The sequence below is a fragment of the Pipra filicauda genome, unplaced genomic scaffold (assembly GCF_003945595.2).
Source record: "Pipra filicauda isolate LSUMZ 115617 unplaced genomic scaffold, ASM394559v2 scaffold28_size6257848_pilon, whole genome shotgun sequence".
Taxonomy (NCBI): Eukaryota; Metazoa; Chordata; class Aves; order Passeriformes; family Pipridae; genus Pipra; species Pipra filicauda.
This window is the reverse complement of record NW_024104409.1, coordinates 2,382,890-2,400,555: the sequence shown is the minus strand read 5'-3', so window position 1 is coordinate 2,400,555 and position 17,666 is coordinate 2,382,890. Positions and strand designations below refer to the sequence as shown.

The 17,666-nt window shown below is 41.6% G+C and overlaps 1 protein-coding gene across 1 annotated transcript; it reads left to right on the top strand.

The window, feature by feature from the left end:
* Nucleotides 1-13,791: 13,791 nt before the first annotated feature.
* CBY2 (chibby family member 2) lies at nt 13,792-17,489 on the top strand. The gene is made up of 2 exons (XM_027720299.2): nt 13,792-13,880; nt 16,384-17,489. Exon 2 carries the CDS (start codon nt 16,507-16,509, stop codon nt 17,479-17,481), a length of 975 nt encoding a protein of 324 aa, XP_027576100.1. The 5' UTR covers nt 13,792-13,880; nt 16,384-16,506; the 3' UTR covers nt 17,482-17,489.
* The last annotated feature ends 177 nt before the right edge of the window (nt 17,490-17,666 follow it).

The window sequence follows — 17,666 nt, the reverse complement described above, 5'->3', positions numbered from 1 at the left end:
CTATTGGCTAAGTACTGGGCAGAAGATTGTGTCTGAGAGCTGTCATTGCTTCCTCCAGAGGCAGTTTTGCTACAGTGACGAATGGGAGGCACTGGCATGAAATTCATTTTTAAAATATAGTCAAAGACAACTTGGTGGGGAAATTTACTTCTCCAGACATAAAACAGGGACCAGAGGAACTCTACCAGAATGTCTTTCAGAGTTGCTGCGATCTCAGTGGTGCAATGCAGCGAGCAGCAGGCTTTTGCCTTACTGTAGGCAAGGTAATCAGAACAATTTTTGCTCTTTTGCTTCTAAAGTCCATGATAAGACTAGTAAACGCATCTTCCTTTGGATGTAAAATCCCTCACTCACTTGATGTTGTTGTGACTTCAATAGGCCAAGATTTTACACCAAAACCTCCTTGTTGCTACCTCTCAAAGCTTTCCAGGATAGTCCAGTAACAGTTTGATTCTTGCCTGCTGACAATATAGGCTCTTCATTTCAAGTCAAAGAACAGAAACTAGCAAACTGCATGGGTACTGCTCTCATTCTTACTCCTAAACCAGCCCTAGGCAGCATTTCTTCATCATCTTGCTTTATCAAACTTGAAAAGCAAATCTTGACTAATAAGCAGGAACAGTTTGTGGCCAGTCAAGCAGGAAAACAGCTCCACGGGTATGAGGAAGGAGGAAATCAGAAGAAATCTGTTACTTAACTACTGTAGGCTGAGAAAATGAGCTTGAACCCAAAACTTGTGTGGGTTCACTCAGACAGACAAATGAACAGGAACATTTTTATTAGCATGCTACATACCAAAATTAAGGAACTGTTCTCTTCTAATGTTTCTGAAACCATTAGCCAGACACACTACGCTGGTGACAGCTTTTGAGTGGTTCTCCCGCCCTACAATTTTTCTCCCATGAACAGAAATCTGTAGTGCTGATTGCAAAGGACAGATACCTAATTATAGGGCTTGTTATCACTAGAGTCTGGGAAATATAAAGTCTGCAATTCGTATGATGTAGAGAACGATGAAGCATCTTGAATCACTAATGTGACTCAAAGTAGGGTCTACTGGAATTTGCACGTTTATTTTCCCTGTTAAATCTGTGGGAAAGCCTGTTCGCAACAAGGTTTGGAATCCTTTGCAGTTCTTTTTCTTGACTTTTGTCAAAACTAAACTTTGAAGGTTTTCCTGACATCTTTATCCCATCAGTCTGTCAGTCAGTCTCACAATGCCCTTCATGCAAACCTATCAGGGCATTCTATAATCTAGCGTTTAATAGACGTCTTGAAGGCAAACAGCGTTTGACAACACCTCAAAGGATTGAGATCCTGCTGCATGCAGGCACAACCCAGCAAGCTTCTGGGACGTGTTGTCTCTTTGCTACCCTTGGTGCATGCCCTTGACTGACCACAACATAGCCAGCTTGTCCTCAGGTATGGCTAACAGGGAACGATTTCGGGAAAGGATGGGAGCTGGGCTGTTTCCAGGTAGCACACATCTCCGTCCCTGCTAGCAGTCTGCTTCATTCTTGCACTCAAAACAGATACATTGTTTAGACTAAAATGACATCAGGGAGGGAAAAGAAAGCATTCAATAGTGAGGATGTGAAATGAGGGAAAACAGGCACTTCTTACTGTGTTGCTGAAGGCTTTGTAAAGATAACAAGCCATTAAAATTTATGACTGAGTTCTCGGGGTAGTACTGGTTCGGTTGTTTTTATGCTGCAGTTGCCTGCACAAATTTTGGACTGCTTCTGACCCCTCTCCCCTGCTGCATTTTCCTCCCTTCCCCCTGCCCCTTTCTGTGAGATATTTGGTCCTTTGAATAAATTGCACCTCTTCATTTTTCACGAGCTCATTGTCAACTCTAGTGCCTGTCTCTAAAGGACAGTTCATCAGGTGGAGTTAACCTGTTCGGTGATAGTGTAAAGCACATCTGAGTTTGTCTCTTTCAGTGGACATTCCTAGAAATTTCCTGTGCTAGTACTCACTCAATGAGTGCTGTGTCTTCATGGCTTGAAAAACCCAACTCCAGAGTCCCTGTTATGTGATACATGGTATACATGGGGAGAAAACTTCATATTTCTTCACAATTTTAATCTGGGAAAAAAATATAGAAGAAAAGGTCATTTCTAATTCCAGGGTCTTCAATTTTCACAAGAAAAAAATATAGATTTTCCAACTCTTCTTCCTTCTCACACCCTCTTCTGTGACTAACATATCTTAGGCTAGTTCTAAATTTCAACCAAACCTCAGAAGAGACACAGCTCATAATCAACAAATTATGACCAGCCAGACACTGAGTCATCAAGTGCAAAAGGGAATAACAATGAAAAAACAAGGATAAGAAAGAAGAATGGTACATTCTTGAAATTGGATGAAAGACATTAGACAGTAATGTGCAAATGCATGAAGGAATGCCAGAGCAATTTAGGTTAGAAGGATGTGATAGTTAAACCCACCTGAATAGTGGAAATCTTAGTCCTTGTAAATTTTGGGGGAAACCCAGGGAAGGTTCTCAGAAGAATGGGATCTTTATGTTGCTAATGAGCTGGTGACTGTGGGATTCTGAAGCAGCTGCAAATGATATAAAGAATTTACTAGGGAAGTTGAATATGGGAAGCAAGCAGTAAATAGAGAGAGAGAGAGAGTGTGCGTATGATAAAATTATGTTTCAAGGATTCTGGTTCTCCTTGATATAACATGTCAAAGCTGGAAATATCCAGTCATGGACTGGAAACAGCTTTGACAATCTGATTGATGTGTGCATTAACTGAATTCACGACAGAAAATATATGATCCTGCAACTGCTTATTTTTCCCCATGAAAATGATTACCACAAGCACTTTGTGCAGTGACATGTATGTGAACTTGTACCTGTGGTTTCTCAGACACAATACAAAAAGATGTCAGTATAATGAAGAGCCACTATCTCTATAATTTATTTTATATGTATATGCAAATGACAAGGCATTTAAAACAACTATCTTTTTAATAAACTTCATGTTCTGACCAGATATTTGTTCAACTTTTGTTACCCACATCTGCTGTCCTTTACTTAGGAAGTTTTTCAGTGATTCTGTTGTTTGGGAGAAAAAAAAAAAAGGTTATGTGATGTTATTTCTCAGGTACTGATGTTTTACATGCATAATGCAGAAGGAATGCTGCTTCAGATTTCTGTGTCTGTGCTTCCAGTGCTGTTTTCCTCTCTAAGAACACAGGTATCCCAAGAAAGATAATAGTTTCACCTGGTATTAACATTCACTTACATCTCAGAAGTGGTTTCTTTAGCAGACCTCCCAGGAGATCTGCAGCTCAGCCCTAATCATCACCCAGGTATGTCTGTGCATTGGTGGCAGTTGTGCATCAAAGATGATGTGTTTCAACAACACGGTAAGCAATTTCTGATCTCATTTGCTCAAGCACATTTATTGCATCTGAATTTTTGCCTTTAAACAGTACTGCCTGGGGCTTTTGAGAAAGAGGAAATGAGGGTTACGTTTCGGTGTAAATGGAGGTGACTGGAGACAGTTTCTAAGGGCTCAGTATTTGGTGGCATGGAGCCAGTGTAAAGAGAAGGAAATTGAGATATTGGCAGGTGACAGAACAGAGAGGACTGCAAGGTCTGTTAACAATCACACTGGCCAGAGGAGCTGGAGGTAGCTACTGTCTAGTCTGTCTGCTTTTCTCTTCTGAGGTGAAGTTGCATGAAATAGATGCTCAAGGTGTAGTCTTTTACTTATATAACAAGTAAGCTCTTTCTGGGAAGAAAATTACAGAACAAAGGTAAATATGACAAAACAAAGATAAATAATTAGGCAGATGTCTCATTATTTGCAAGACAACATCCTTTGTCATTAGAAAGAAAGTACCTTCTCCCAGGGGTAAGAAGGAAATTTGACCTCTATAAAGATCCTGAATCCAGAAGTGAACAAGGGAGAATGCCCCTTTTTTTAATTTTAGTTTTAGCAAGCTTTATGATTTCTGAAGGCTTGGGGTTAGCAAGGCTGCACCTAGTCAATGAGACTGTGGAGTACAGCAGATAATGGTATCTTTGATCAATCAGGCAAAGCAGATAAAGATGCATTGCAAAAAATTGGTCTGCAAGCCACAGAAATACCTTTTTTCTGTCATTCATCAATTCTTGGGATGAGATTTGTAGAAACTAATCAACATTGAGGTGAAAGGTGAGGGAGATATGGGCTGATGACATGTCTGTAAGATGATGACAGGCTTTGGTTTAGTCATTTCATATGAGGCTTCCCAGGTCACTGGACTTCCCCTTTCTGTCTCCAAAAGGTGGTTTCGAGATGCAGTCTTCCTATTAGTGTCAGGTAGAAATCTTTGCTAGAAACAGGAGGGCAGTCTCCAGGTACCCTGTTAGATACAGAAGATTTGAAAATCACAGCAGCAAATAATACAAAGCATTTCATAGCTCTGGAAAAACTTGATTGTCTCACAAAAGAAGGGCTGACAGAGATTTGTCAGCCAGAACAACTATTCTTTTCCATGCAGTTCAAACTTGTGAATAAACATACAATCAGGCACTAATGACAACTTGGTTTTAAATAGGAACTATTTACACATTTCTGTCTTTCCATTGTAAGTACAGGAACCAGTGTCCTCGGTGTTTGTCCATTCAGCAAGGAGCACCATGGTACTTGGTCTGTGATCACCTGGAATGCTCTGACAAGCATGAACAGTAAATCAGATTCCTGATACTCTGTCTGTGCAGAAAGTGATTTTGGTAAGAGAAGAGGAAGAGTAACATCAACACAATGTGTAACCTCAGTGTTTGTGTTATGCAAAATGGTGTTCGTTAATGACTATCACAAATTGTATGTTTATTTTGTACAGAAAGTTCAGATGGATTATGGTCTCTACCACAATTTTCAGGTTAAATACCATTCAAAATATTTTAATAGGCATCACATTTTTCTACCAACTCATCTCTGTATACAGGTGGAAAGAAAAGAGCTATCTTTTTCCTAAGCAGAAGCAGCTTAACTTTGCTTCTTATACAGCCAACTCTGCTCAGACCAGGAGGGACACCTGACATGGCTAGCAGCTCAGTCATATAACATGACATGCTGTAAGAGACACCTTGCAGAAGAGACAGTGTCTCTTACACTGTAAATCAGAGATCCAAAGCTTATGTATATGTGACCTCGTTGGACACCATATCAGAAACCTTGCACAAGGGGCAGTTGCATCGACTGGAGAAGAGCTGATTTAAAAAGGCCACTGAAGGAGAACCAAGGACATGTGAAAGCTAGTAGCACACAGCTAATGTCCAGCTGCATGGTCACAGACCTGTTACACTTAACCACAGAAGAAGGGTCACTTTCACCTTCACTCTTCCCATCAGCAATCTGACTGTAGTTCACATTTAGCAATGCAGAACAAGGTTACAGATTTTCTTGAGGAGTCTCTCCCCATCTCATCACACAACTTGCCCCACATAAGCCTTTTTCTCAGACTTTGCTCACTCAATCATTGACATTACTGCAATGGGAATATCTTCATGGAGTTTGTCCCTTCACCTAGGTGAGATCTGTTCTTTGATAGAGATGTTGTTACACTTTTTAAGCCAGATTTTAAGCCATAAGCTGCCCAGAGCAGTTGCATTTTATTTAAGACTTTTTGAAAGCCTTTTGGTTCATTATAACCTCGAATTAGCATCCGGAGAAAGAGTCACACACTCTTCTCTAAGAGAAATTCTTTTAGTTTAGTGAGAAAAATAAGATATTTTGGCAAAAGATTTTACAGGAGTAAAATACAACCAAGAAAAAATGTTTCACTAAAACACAGCACAAAGACCCATTACACCCACTACAAACAATCAGTATACCAGCTTTAGTAAAACTCAACTCATTGGTTTTAAGTTACCCATAAGAGAAGGAAAAGAGTAAAAGAAGAAAACAGATTAAAAGGTTAAAGAGAGAAGAAAGAGAGAAGCAGAGAGAGGAAAGGAAAAATGGTTTATGACAAGATTCGATGATTCACATGGTGCGGGCAGCAAGAGAAAAGAGAGAGAGAGAGAAAAGAAAAAATGGTTATCGACAAGATCTGATGGTTCACATGGTTCATGCTGCAGGAGAGAAGAGAGAGAGTGAGCTCGTATGGAGTCTCATGTATTTATAGAGTTCAATTTTCCCTCCCAGGCAGGATATCCAGTCAGTGTCTTCCAGGCCAGAGTGAATTATGCTGTAGGCAGTCGCGGGCTGCAGGGGTGTGGTGTGGGTGGGCTACCAGGCAGGTCTGCCTTGACTGACAGCCCGGCTGCAGGGCCTTCAGTGATGCCATGTGCTCTGCATGGGCTCAGCCATGTCCACTGCAGGACCTTTCGACTCTGCCACATGCTCTCAGCAGGCCTTATGTGATAAGGCAGCCTTACCTCCAACCCATATCAATAATTTAGTGAGATTCGGATCCAGTATCTCACAGATGTGTGGGTTTTTCCTTGTGGGTGGTTAAGAGTGAAAGCTCTACACCAAGTAAGGAACAACAATAGTAATAAAAGGTAGTGTAATATTTTTTAAAGCTCAATAATTCTGCACTTGCTCCTGCTGAGGTACACCTTGCTATGAAGCTTATGCCACTCATGGGGCTGTTCATTTGAGCAAGGCAGAGCAGCAGGGACATTATAATTAACAATGCTTAGCAGGAAACAAGTTATTGTGCTTGGGGCAGAAGGGCAAAAACTGTTCTGTATTATTTTTTGAAGAGTTAATTGGTAGTAGGCAAAGATTTGCTGCATTGAGCCAGCAGGTGCTGCTTTATGACTACATTAATGTTAATGATATCCTCCAGACACATATGAAGACAGGTTAACCTGTTTCTTTCTCTTTGCATTTCTCTAAGTGGATGTGTGTTCTGGTTCCAGTTATTTTTCAAGTTCCACCACAGAGCATTTGGACAGACAGTGACCCCAAATTTGCACAGATGTCTGCAGGTAGTTTTGCAAAACTTTTGTAACCTCTATTCACCCCATGACAGACTGTAGATTAAAAGATGAGGGAAATGGGTAAGAGGGGCTGCTTCTGTGGCATAAAATCATTGCTAGGGGTTGCATAACATTTCTACAATTGCCTCTTTAACTGTTCCTATGTGTGCTTAACAATAATACCTGGGATCTAACTGTTTATTCTCTTTTTTCGTCACTGAAACCTCTATTCTTTAGGCATACCATTAAAAGAGTACTCTGGCAGCAATTTAAATCCTGAGATGAGCAGGTGTTAAAACTGTGTTCCTCTAAGTAAAGTGTGCCATGGCCCATCAAAGCATGATACGTGCTAGAAAAGGTAAACCAGTGGCTCCACAGAGCTTGAAATGGTCTTCTTTCAGTGCCACTCTACATCTGAAGTTTAGTTATGAGCCTATATTTTCTTTTTTTTTTTCTTCATGTGCTTTTTGAATATCTAGTTTGGCAAAAGTGCGCTGTCCAGCATTAAGCTTCAGAGATCCTTCAAGATATTTATATTTTTCCTAGGATGCTTGCTTTGCACAAGCCCATCAGCTTCAGTAAAAATCCGGGTGCCATGGCAGGCAAAAATGCTGTGGAAGGACAGTCCCTGAAGCTGGGTGCAGAGCTTTTTGCAAAACTCAGGTGACAGAGCTACCATTTGAGAAACCCACCAGACAAAGACTGAATCTGAATGCCAAATCTGATTTTTAATAAGATTACCGGGTGGGTTCTGTGCCTTGTTAGAAGTCTGCTTCTGCAGATCTAGTGATAACGTAATGGGAGAACAAATCTTGCATGCCCATAAAGACTGAGAGAGTTGTACTGAGCAGTGTTTGCCTGTCAGAACATGGGTACAAGACCAAGTAAGCTATTTCAAAATTTCTTGGAAAATGAAACATGAGTAATCAGAAAGGGGGAGAAGAGTCTATATAAAATCTTAGGAGTGACTGTTCATAATTTTTAGAAATGGTATCTCTGGGGTACAGTGCTCCTCTAAGATGCTCGGGCCTCCTGGTCAAAGGGAAGGGATTCGAAAGGGCCAGTTGATTTTGAAGAATCAACAAATGATTACAACACTGGTGCCACAGCCAGAGGTTCGGCTACTTAGGTCATGGGACTCACTTTGAGAAACCTGGTCTACTGGGAGCTGATGGGGTTCGTCTGTCAGAGAAGGGGAAGAACACCTTTGGTCATAGGCTTGACAAGCTAGTGAAGGGCGCTTTAAACTAATGTTACCAGGGGAGGGAAACCTCAATCTATCCACTCCTACCAGTTTGATGCCAGTGCCAGCCAGAGATGCTCAGAACCTGGAGAGGGATCCCAGGTCAGCAGGAGAGCACCTGAAGAGCAGCACAATGTGATTCTGGCCACTCCAGCCAGTAAGTCAGCTTAATGGGGGACCCAACTTAAATGACTCTATCAAAAGCATGGGAAATAAACAAAAGGAATTATAGAAGTATGCATGCCTGCAGAGTTGTGATCTTATTGGCTTCCTGGAGATGTGATGGGATGGCTTCTGTGACTGGAGTGTTGGAATGAAGGGATACAAGCTCTTCAGGGAGGACAGGAAGCGGAGATGAGAAGGGAGTGTGTCAGCCTCTATGTCAGTGACTAGCTGGAGTGTATGAAGCTCTGCCTAGGAATGGATGAGGAACCAACTGAGAGCTTATGGGCTAGGATTAAAGGGAGAGCAGGGATAAGTGACATTATAGTGGGGGTCTACTCCAGGCTGCCTGACCAGGAAGACTGAGTGGATGACTTGTTCTGTAGACAGGTAGGAGTGGCCTCATGTTCACAAGCCATGGTCCTTAGGAGGAACTTCATCCAACGTTATATCTGTTGGAGGAACAACACAGCAGGACATTAATGATCCAGGATGTTCCTGGAATGCACTGATAATAAATTCCTTCTCCAAATGACAGAGAAGCCAAAGAGGAAAGTTGGTTATTAATCAAGGATCACCTCCTCCAAGCTCAGGAGCAATACATCCCAACAAAGAGGAAGTCAGGCAAAAATGCCAGAAGGTCTGCGTGGATGAATAAGGAACTTAAACACAAGATCTGGGTTTTCAGGTTCCTTGATAAATCCTTGGATTAGTGTCTGAATGGAATTTTTATGTTGGTTTCATGATTCTTCATGTATCATTTTTTACAGTACAGTGTCTCTTAAGTCCTAATAGGATACTACTTTTTTAAGGTGTTTGTTTCCTCTTCTGTACTGCTTTTAAAATAAAATGAAATGGTTAGACTTCAGTTAAACAGATCCTTATTAAAGTAGGAGCTAGTCTGATAATGGCTTAATTGGTGCGACGTGGACATCACATGTTATTTGATATCCATTCCGTTATAATTAAGAAGTGGCTAATAGACAATTAATATACAGGATTACACACTTAGCTAATTAGATGATTTTAATTTTTTTTTTAGATTAAAATGTACAGGACCCCATAAATCACTATTAGAGATTATTTAATAAGCTTGAACTCTCAATTTTCTCCCTGTCAATCAGGAATGGAACCACTGACTTTTCCTCTCGCCCAGAGATACTTGTCATGTGGAAGAACTGCTGTGTTCAGCATGAGCTGAAATGCCCTCAACTCCCAAATCTTGCATGTTTGCAGGACATCACAGCTCAAGTCTGTGCTCTCGTGTTCTTTTCTACTCACCAAGACTCACAGCTCCTGCCTCTGCACATGAAATGGAATGTTCCCCCTGTTACCACAATTTTAGCAGCATCTTGCTTGGTGCCCATGAGAGACAGGAATTTTGCACATAGTTTTTTTAATCCTTGTCAAGAAGAGACAGTTTTCTGTTCTGCAAAGCTGATCCCATTTAGGTGTCCCAGGCCATGCAGCAGTTGTTGGCTCAGCAACACCTTCCCTTATACGGTGCATGTGTGAGCCAAGCTGAGCTGGAGCTCTCTGCTGGGGTGTGAGGCTCTGTTTTAACCACCTTAATTGAGGAGGCTAATAACTGCAGAATCCTCAGCACTCACTGCAGGGAGAGACATCTACGCCTTTAGGAAGTGGCACATCATATCCAACAACGCTGAGGGCCAGGAAGAATTCACCTCCAAACTGTAGACAGCTACTTTGAGATGTCTACATGTAATACCTACAGGATAGTAAAGTGTTTAAGCTCTACTGCAGTCAGCAGAGAAGTGCAGTAATGAGGGCCCAAGCATCACTTGGCTGACAAACCATGAAGGGCTCAAGTCTGTTGCCTGAACACCACTGCCTATTGCTGTTTGGGGTTTGCGAGTATCAGAGGTCAGGGACAGTGTGTTCAGCACATCCTGGTGGCAGGCCTGCCTCTCAGAGTGTCCTTTGCAGGCCATGTGGGATACCTCCTGGTCACGTGTGGCACATTGAGGTGACTGTACCAATCCAAATTGTCCCTGTGTACAGAAAGACCAAGGAACTCCTCTGGGTGCAATGTTAGCTCTGCCCCTCCATCCGCTGTGGTGAGCGTACCTCTGCCTGCAGAACTGAAAAAAGTGCACCAATGATAATTTTTTCTAGTATTTAATCAACAATAAACTACTAATGGGCTGTTCCAGCAGCACAGCGTGCTCTGTAAATTTTGATCTGATCAGGCAGAACTACGAGAGCGATACAGCAGTTCGGCTGTGTTTTGTTGGCAAGGCTCACAAGCAGTATATCACAGAGGCACAGCACAAAGGAATAGTGTTGACAGGTGATGGCTTAGAGTTGACCAAGAGACTGCACATGGTTTTGATGAAATTTTTGAAATATTCGTAGCTGAAGTAGAAAGAAAGCAAAGTGGGAATGAGATCTAAGGCGGAACAACACAAAGCCTGACATGTCTGTAAGATGTCACTTACTAGCAAAAGTTAAATGTTTTGCTTCACCTTGTAAAGAATGTGTGTATTACAATCATGGATATAAATAAAAGTAGCATGTAGGGCTTCTTTACTGTCATACTTTCATGTTCAAGGCACTTTAAAAGTAAAAATTAATTTCTCTTGACACTTGCATCAGAAAGTCAGTATCCCAAACTCTCTGAGAACCTGAGGAAATGGGGGTATGGGAACAGATGACTTGCCCAATATCTAAAATGAAATTAGAATCAGAGAGAAGGTATGAAAGTAGATATTTCTACCTTTTGTTTCAGCTCTCAGCTGACCCACTGTTGACAGGAATGTGCAGAGTTTGGTGTTTGCATGGCATTGGATGTATGAGGGTTATACCAAGGCAAACGCAGCTTTGTGATGGTGTCACTGGAAGGACAATTAGTCTAAATAGAGGTTGACATAGGTGTGTCCCTCGAGCCATTTATCTGTCTCAAAAAAAACTGATCTGGAGTTTTTCATTACTGATTTTTACACTGTTGACGAAGTGCACTCATCTCTCCCTGGGAAAAATACTATGCTAAGATATCACCACATCTCCCTCCAGACACTTCACTGCCTCAAAAACTGAGAAAACATCATTTTTACTCCCTATCTAGTTATTGAGGTCAGGAGATGATTCAAGAGCACTCAAGTATGCAAGAGGCCTTCTAGTGACTAGGTGGGATTTGCATCCAGGCTTAATGCACTGGAGAACAGTGAATGAGTGTGTGGTGAGACCAGCCTGCATTGACATGAACAGAAGCTGGCATTTCAGAAGAACAAATGTGTTTGGGATGGTAAAAAGTGGCAGCACATGCCTTTGGTTTCATCAAATAAGTATTTGGGAATATAGCACATTTATGAGAATAGAAAAAGAGAGAAGATGCTCAAAATTCAAAGAAACATTATACTTTTACTAAAAAAAGCAAAAGATTATTATTAGTGCAAGCACTTTGACAGGTCTTCTAACGCAAACGCAACGAAAGGAAAGGGATGAACTTTACTGCAGGTACATGCCACCATTTCCACTAGGAGGGAGGCTAGTATGGGGTCTACAGGGTCTTGCAAGATCTTCGTGGCAGCAGTTCAGACCTCACTCTTCCCCCTTGCTTTCAGCCCATCACTGGGTGATCTCTTGCACCCCAGCATGGAACATGGAGAATTATATAAGTGTGTCTGGGGTCATACACTCTCTCCCACTGAATCCTTTCTAAAACCAGATAACTGCCAAGAAGAAGGACAACAAAGTCAGATGAACAGCCTGATATAAGGTGTGTGGGTGGGATGGGGAATATGGCTTTGATTCCAATTAATATTTAATTCTTTGTATAGTGAAACATCTTTGGGAAATTGAGTAATTTGAAGCTCTGGACAAAGCACTCAGCTGGGAAGTCAGGTCAAACCCTTCTTACAGAGCAGAAGTTGCTTGTCTCTTGGTAGGGAGGGGAACACACTCAGCATTATTTCTGCCTTTATAATCTTGTGAATGACATCTCAGTCCTTTCGGGAGTTCAGTTCAAAAATCAGTGTAGCTGGTACAAAAAATTCTTCAGTGAGCTGTTGCAGCATTTCCAATTCTGATGTGCGCATAAACATATTTCATGATATTCACTAAATTTGATTTAAATGTACTGGCATTTGAATTCATAATTTTCAGCAAATAAATGACTTGCCAGAAGAACTTTACACAACTTTAAGGAAAATACTGCATAAGAAAAGGTAAAGATACACTACCAACTTAGTTCTCCATGGTTTTTGATTAAGCAGGCTTTCTCTGCTGATCAGTCTTATGCTGCACTTGTCTCTATTTAAAGTCAGTTTCTAGTCAGCTCTTAGACTTCTAACTGTTCATCTGAGGTCACTTTCAGTGCCCACAGACCCAGTTCTCCTGAAGTTCAGACTGGCCATTTCAGTCACCTCTCCTGAAAACTGGTTGCACAGGGTAGTGCCCTTAAATTCCCTCTGATGGCAGGCCAAGCACAAGCACCCCATGTTGAAATATTTTCCTTTCTCTTTTGAGGACGTTTTTCTGTTTTCCTGTACAAGATCCTGGAGCTCAAATAAAGAAGAATGCTCCCTGGGGAGTTGCCATAGTAATCTGTGATTTTTTTTGTTGTCTAAGATTAAATAAAAGCAAGGGAGAAATTACAGAGAAGAATTTTATACCTGAGTTTATAATTTTCATATAACACCAAAGCTGAACTGTACCTCCAAGTTCCTAAAGCAATAACAGTCACCTTGAGGCTGATGTCACCATGGTAATTTTCACTGGAAAAGAAATTAACTGCTGTATTTATTATTCAAGAACTCTGATTAGAAAAAAAAATTCCACATCTGAAAGATGTAGCAAATAAGAAAGACAATGAGATCATTAGAAATTTAAAGACATGGAAGTGGGAATAGCTGATACAAATAATATCTAAACTTGCAATGCATGAATGCCCTGCATATTCTACTTTCTTCTTAATAGGGTTTAGTGATAATCTGCTCTTAAACCTATAGTCAAAGAAGAACTTCAAACCCACATTGTCCTTGGAAAATAACTTCAACTCTCATAGCGCATACAAGGACGTGATTTTTGAACTTATCAATATCAGTCCAGCAACAAATATAATTTGAAGATTCAAAATACAAACAAAATTTGTTTTAAGCAGGTGTGATGGAGAAAGAATCCATCCAAATGCCTCTCAGTTATGAGCATCAAAGGCAGATCAGGAAGTCTGGGATCAGGAAAGGGCATGGGAGCCGAGCTAGCAGAAAGGTCGTTTCCATGAGAAATAACCCAAAAGAGCAATGCTGGGAAAAATCGAAGACAATCTTGAGATGACAGCAGGGAAGAAGTGCAGAAGTGGGTTGTGCAAGGAGGGTGTGCAGGAGCTCCCAGCCCCTGGGGGTGGGGCAGGTGGCTGCATCTGGAGCAAGGTCTCTGCCAGTGCTCACATCACTATCAGTCCCTACTGTCCCTTGCTGTGCACTCTCTCTGCCCTTGGACACTCTGCAGCAGCAGGAGCTCAGACCGGGATGCTTGGCTGTACCATGGGGAGAAGGGAAGAGCCCTGGCTTCAGTGAGAAGGTGAGCATGTGCTGGGTGTGCAGTTTAGTGCAATCAAATTGCCCAGCCTGTCTTGACTTTGTGTGGCTTCCCTGCAGCTGGCTACCTTGCCCATCCACCCCAGCTCCCAGCATTTCCCAGGGTTATTCAGATATGGGGGAAAAATTATACGGGAGGCGGGACAACTTGAAGTCTCTCTCTGAAACTTGGGTCGATGTGTCCCCTGGAGTGCAAAAGAGCTGACAGAGCCACTGTCAGGTTTAATTGTCCCCAAGATAATGTCCTTCAAGGCCGTATATATTATACATTTCTGTTTATCCTGAAAATATGCTGTCTAAACACTTTAACCGTAAGTGACTTTAACAACTCTAGCTGCTGGCCCATCATACGCAGTGGCAGGTGGGTCTGGGCTTATGATGCTGGATGTTTTCTGCATCTCCTCTGGATATTTAGGGGTCTTTTCCCCATGTTACTGATTTGCCCTCTGCCCCTGTCTTTGAGCTGTTGGGGGAAACAGAATCACAGAATATTCTGAGTTGGAAGGAACCCACAAGGATCATCGAGTTCAACTCTTAAGTGAATGGCTCAATGGGATGGGGACCCCAGTGGAATGGAATGGATCAGAAAGGCTGCAGGGGAAAGGGTGCAAGGGAGGGAGCAACATATGGCTCTGAACATATGTGGTGTAAGTGAAAACAAAGCTGCTAAAAAAGAGATTTTGGGGAAATCCCTTTTAGAAGAGAAATAATACTATGAAAACACAAGTCTTATATGTGATTAAGCAGCCAGTGATGTGGAAGACAACACTGAAAGTCAGATGGAAACCCTATTTCAATAAAATCAAGTGTTACTTCAACCATACCTATATTGCAATAGCCCTCTCCTATATTAAGGACTTTTGGATTTTAAATGAAGCAATAATTTTATGAGCATTTGGACAAGCTAGTAAGGGGGTGAAGGATGCATCTATCAATATTTGCTCTCAGAAGAAACCTGGAGGAGCCTGGAGATGCAGTGCTGTTTTGTGAAAATGACAGGGAAAGGGGGGGAAGCAACAGGTTTTGATTAGGAGAGGCAAAAATAGGACACAGCATGCACAATGGGATGGCAGAGCTGGAGGCTACGAGGATATTGTGTGTGGTGGTCACCCTGTGCTTAATGCCTGGAGTAGAGACATGAGGGCAAGATTCATGAAGGTAAAACTCTCCTCATGGACAAAAAGGCAGAAAAAGGCTTTCCAAGGGACAGAAGGGCAGCTGGGGAGAGGAGCAGACCTGAGTGAAATTTGACAACTAACTTCTTTCTTATTTTTTTAACTAGAAAAAGGCACATTTGCTCTGTTAGAAACATTGTGCAGAAACCCTAAGAATTCCAACAATTTAGTTATAAAAACAGTTCAACCTCAGTTCAAATAATTTCATCATGAAAATCACACTAATTTAATTTTGGTTAAAACTGCAGAAAATAAGCTTTTCTTTGGCACAAAACATTTTTGATTATTTGGTGGGTTGCTTTTTTTTTTCATGTAAAAGACTGAAGTCCTTCATTTGCCGTGGTTTACTCCTGACTAGAAGGTGATTCAGGCTGCAACATTTTGGGTAGAGGAAAGGGGGGGAATAGTGTTCAGCTGAGGTTTCTGTGACTGAAATGAGAAACATTAAAGGTGAGGCCCTGCAGTATGGATTTTAGAGATGAGTTTTCTGATGATGTGAAAAAGAGGCAGATGGACTGTAGGAAAAAGATAAGCAATCACTATTGTAGGGTTAGAAAGCAAGAAAAATAACAGAACTATCAAGGGATATAAAGAAAAGAGTGACAGGAGAAATGAGAAAGAAAGATGGAGAATTATCTATGGGTTGTGACAGTGTTTGGACCATGGTGATGGGAGCTTGTCAAAAAAACATGCAAAGAGCAACAGAGCTGTCTTGGTCTTGATGTCCCAGGGCTGTGGTTTGGAGTTTTAAATTATCTGTGCATAGTGTATCACTTCATGCTCTTCCTGTTCGCAGTTCTGTGGATTTTAAGACCAAAACTGCCACAGCATTTTTGTGGTGTCCAGTTAACACAGGCTACTCAACATCAACAAGAAAATCCTTCTCTCAAGGCCAGTTTGCTCTATGATCCTTTAAAAATGTTTTATTTTGTAAAGTTGTTTCAGTCTCATAACAATTTTTAATTTGTTCGTCTGTCAGTCATTTGGGAACAGGTTATTCTGAGGCAAAAGATATTCTTGCATTTTGCTCTCTTATAGGTCCATAAAAATGCGGTAGAGAGACAAAGGAAAAGTCCAAGGTTTTATCAACAGCTTGTAGTGCTGCCATAGGGGTGCTTTATCTACCAATGCCAATTTTCTCAGCTTCTATAAGTTAAGTATCTGGTGTATTCCTTACCTTTCAGCATCAAAGGGGTAACACGGTCAACTGTGAGAACTGATTTATTTGCTCGTTCCTATCATTAATGTAGTCTGATTCTGATTTGGAATTTTGGCAGTAAGTCTATGCATTTGTGTTCCCTGTTCTTTCAGTCCTAATCAAGTTTCTCCAGTCCCAGTGTGTCACCTACTCCTTGACAGTGGACAGTGGCCCCTTGCAGAAGTCCTGGAAAAAACCTTTTCACACAGCCCTCCTCAATTTACTAAAGAAAGGCGATGTCTGCATTTGATTTGAGGAACCAGAGCATGCAGTGTACAGAGCCTGAGACAGACTATATCACCCCTCGGATGAAACCAAGGGATCAGATGTTTGTCTTCACTGATGGTAAATGGGGGAATGAGATCTACTGCCAGCCACCCTTTCCTTCCCACCGGAAACTCTTTAGCAAGGAGACACAGAATGAGTGGAGCATCTGGGAGGAGAACAGAGCACTCTGGCAGGAAAACCAAGTCCTCTGCATCAAAACCAGGATGCTCTGGGAAGAAAACAAAGCTCTACAAGAGCTTTGTCAGTCACAGAAAAAAGCTGTCTGGTTTATTTACACTGATGCTATTCAGCAAAGCCTCCAGAACGAAAACAAGTCATTTCCATTCTTCCAAGACTTTCAGTTCAGCCCAGGCAAAAAAGCTCTCCAAGCAGTCCAGGAAAAGAATAAAGTCTTTGAGGATTTCCAGCGGGAGAATAAAGCAGTTTCTGTTACCTGGAAAGACCAAGAAGCCATCACAGTCCATAAAGAGAGCAAAGATGCCCCCTCAGATCTTCAGAAGAACACTGATACCATCAGAGCTGTGGAAAAAGGTAACATTGGTCCAGTCCCCCAGCAGAAAAATGAAGGTAAAAAGAAGAGCACTACTCCAACCCAGAATAAGACCAAGTCTGCCACAACTACACCAGGTAAGCATGAAATTCTCTGGGTTGTCCCAGACCTATGCGAGCTCCACCACAACTTCCTGAAAATGAACCATCTCCCTGGGGAGAAACAGGGCTGTCACAGTCTCTATGACATGGATGGATCCTTCCAAGAAGATTACAATAAATTGAAGCTGCAGCTGAATGCTGTGAAAAACACTGTGTCAGACATTATGGCTCAAATGGAAATGCTGGAAAAGGAGATCATTGCCATCACTTCCCCAATGTATGAAGAAGCAGGACAGAAGCTGTCAACTAAGCATCAGCTTGGGGACACATGAAGCTTTGTTCTAAGACCTGTTAGTTCAATTCCTGGAAAGCTTTTCTCCTTTTTTTTTTGTGAAACCTAATAAAATCCCAGTAGAGCTTGAAAACATCTGGGGAACATTGTGTTATTCTGAAACTTTCTTGTACTACTTAGATGTATTTCACCTTCTGATTATATGGTGTGAGTGACTGCCATGAA

Bases quoted from the DNA above. Each gene is read 5' to 3' on its own strand.
- CBY2 (XM_027720299.2), top strand. From the start codon at position 16,507: ATGTCTGCATTTGATTTGAGGAACCAGAGCATGCAGTGTACAGAGCCT.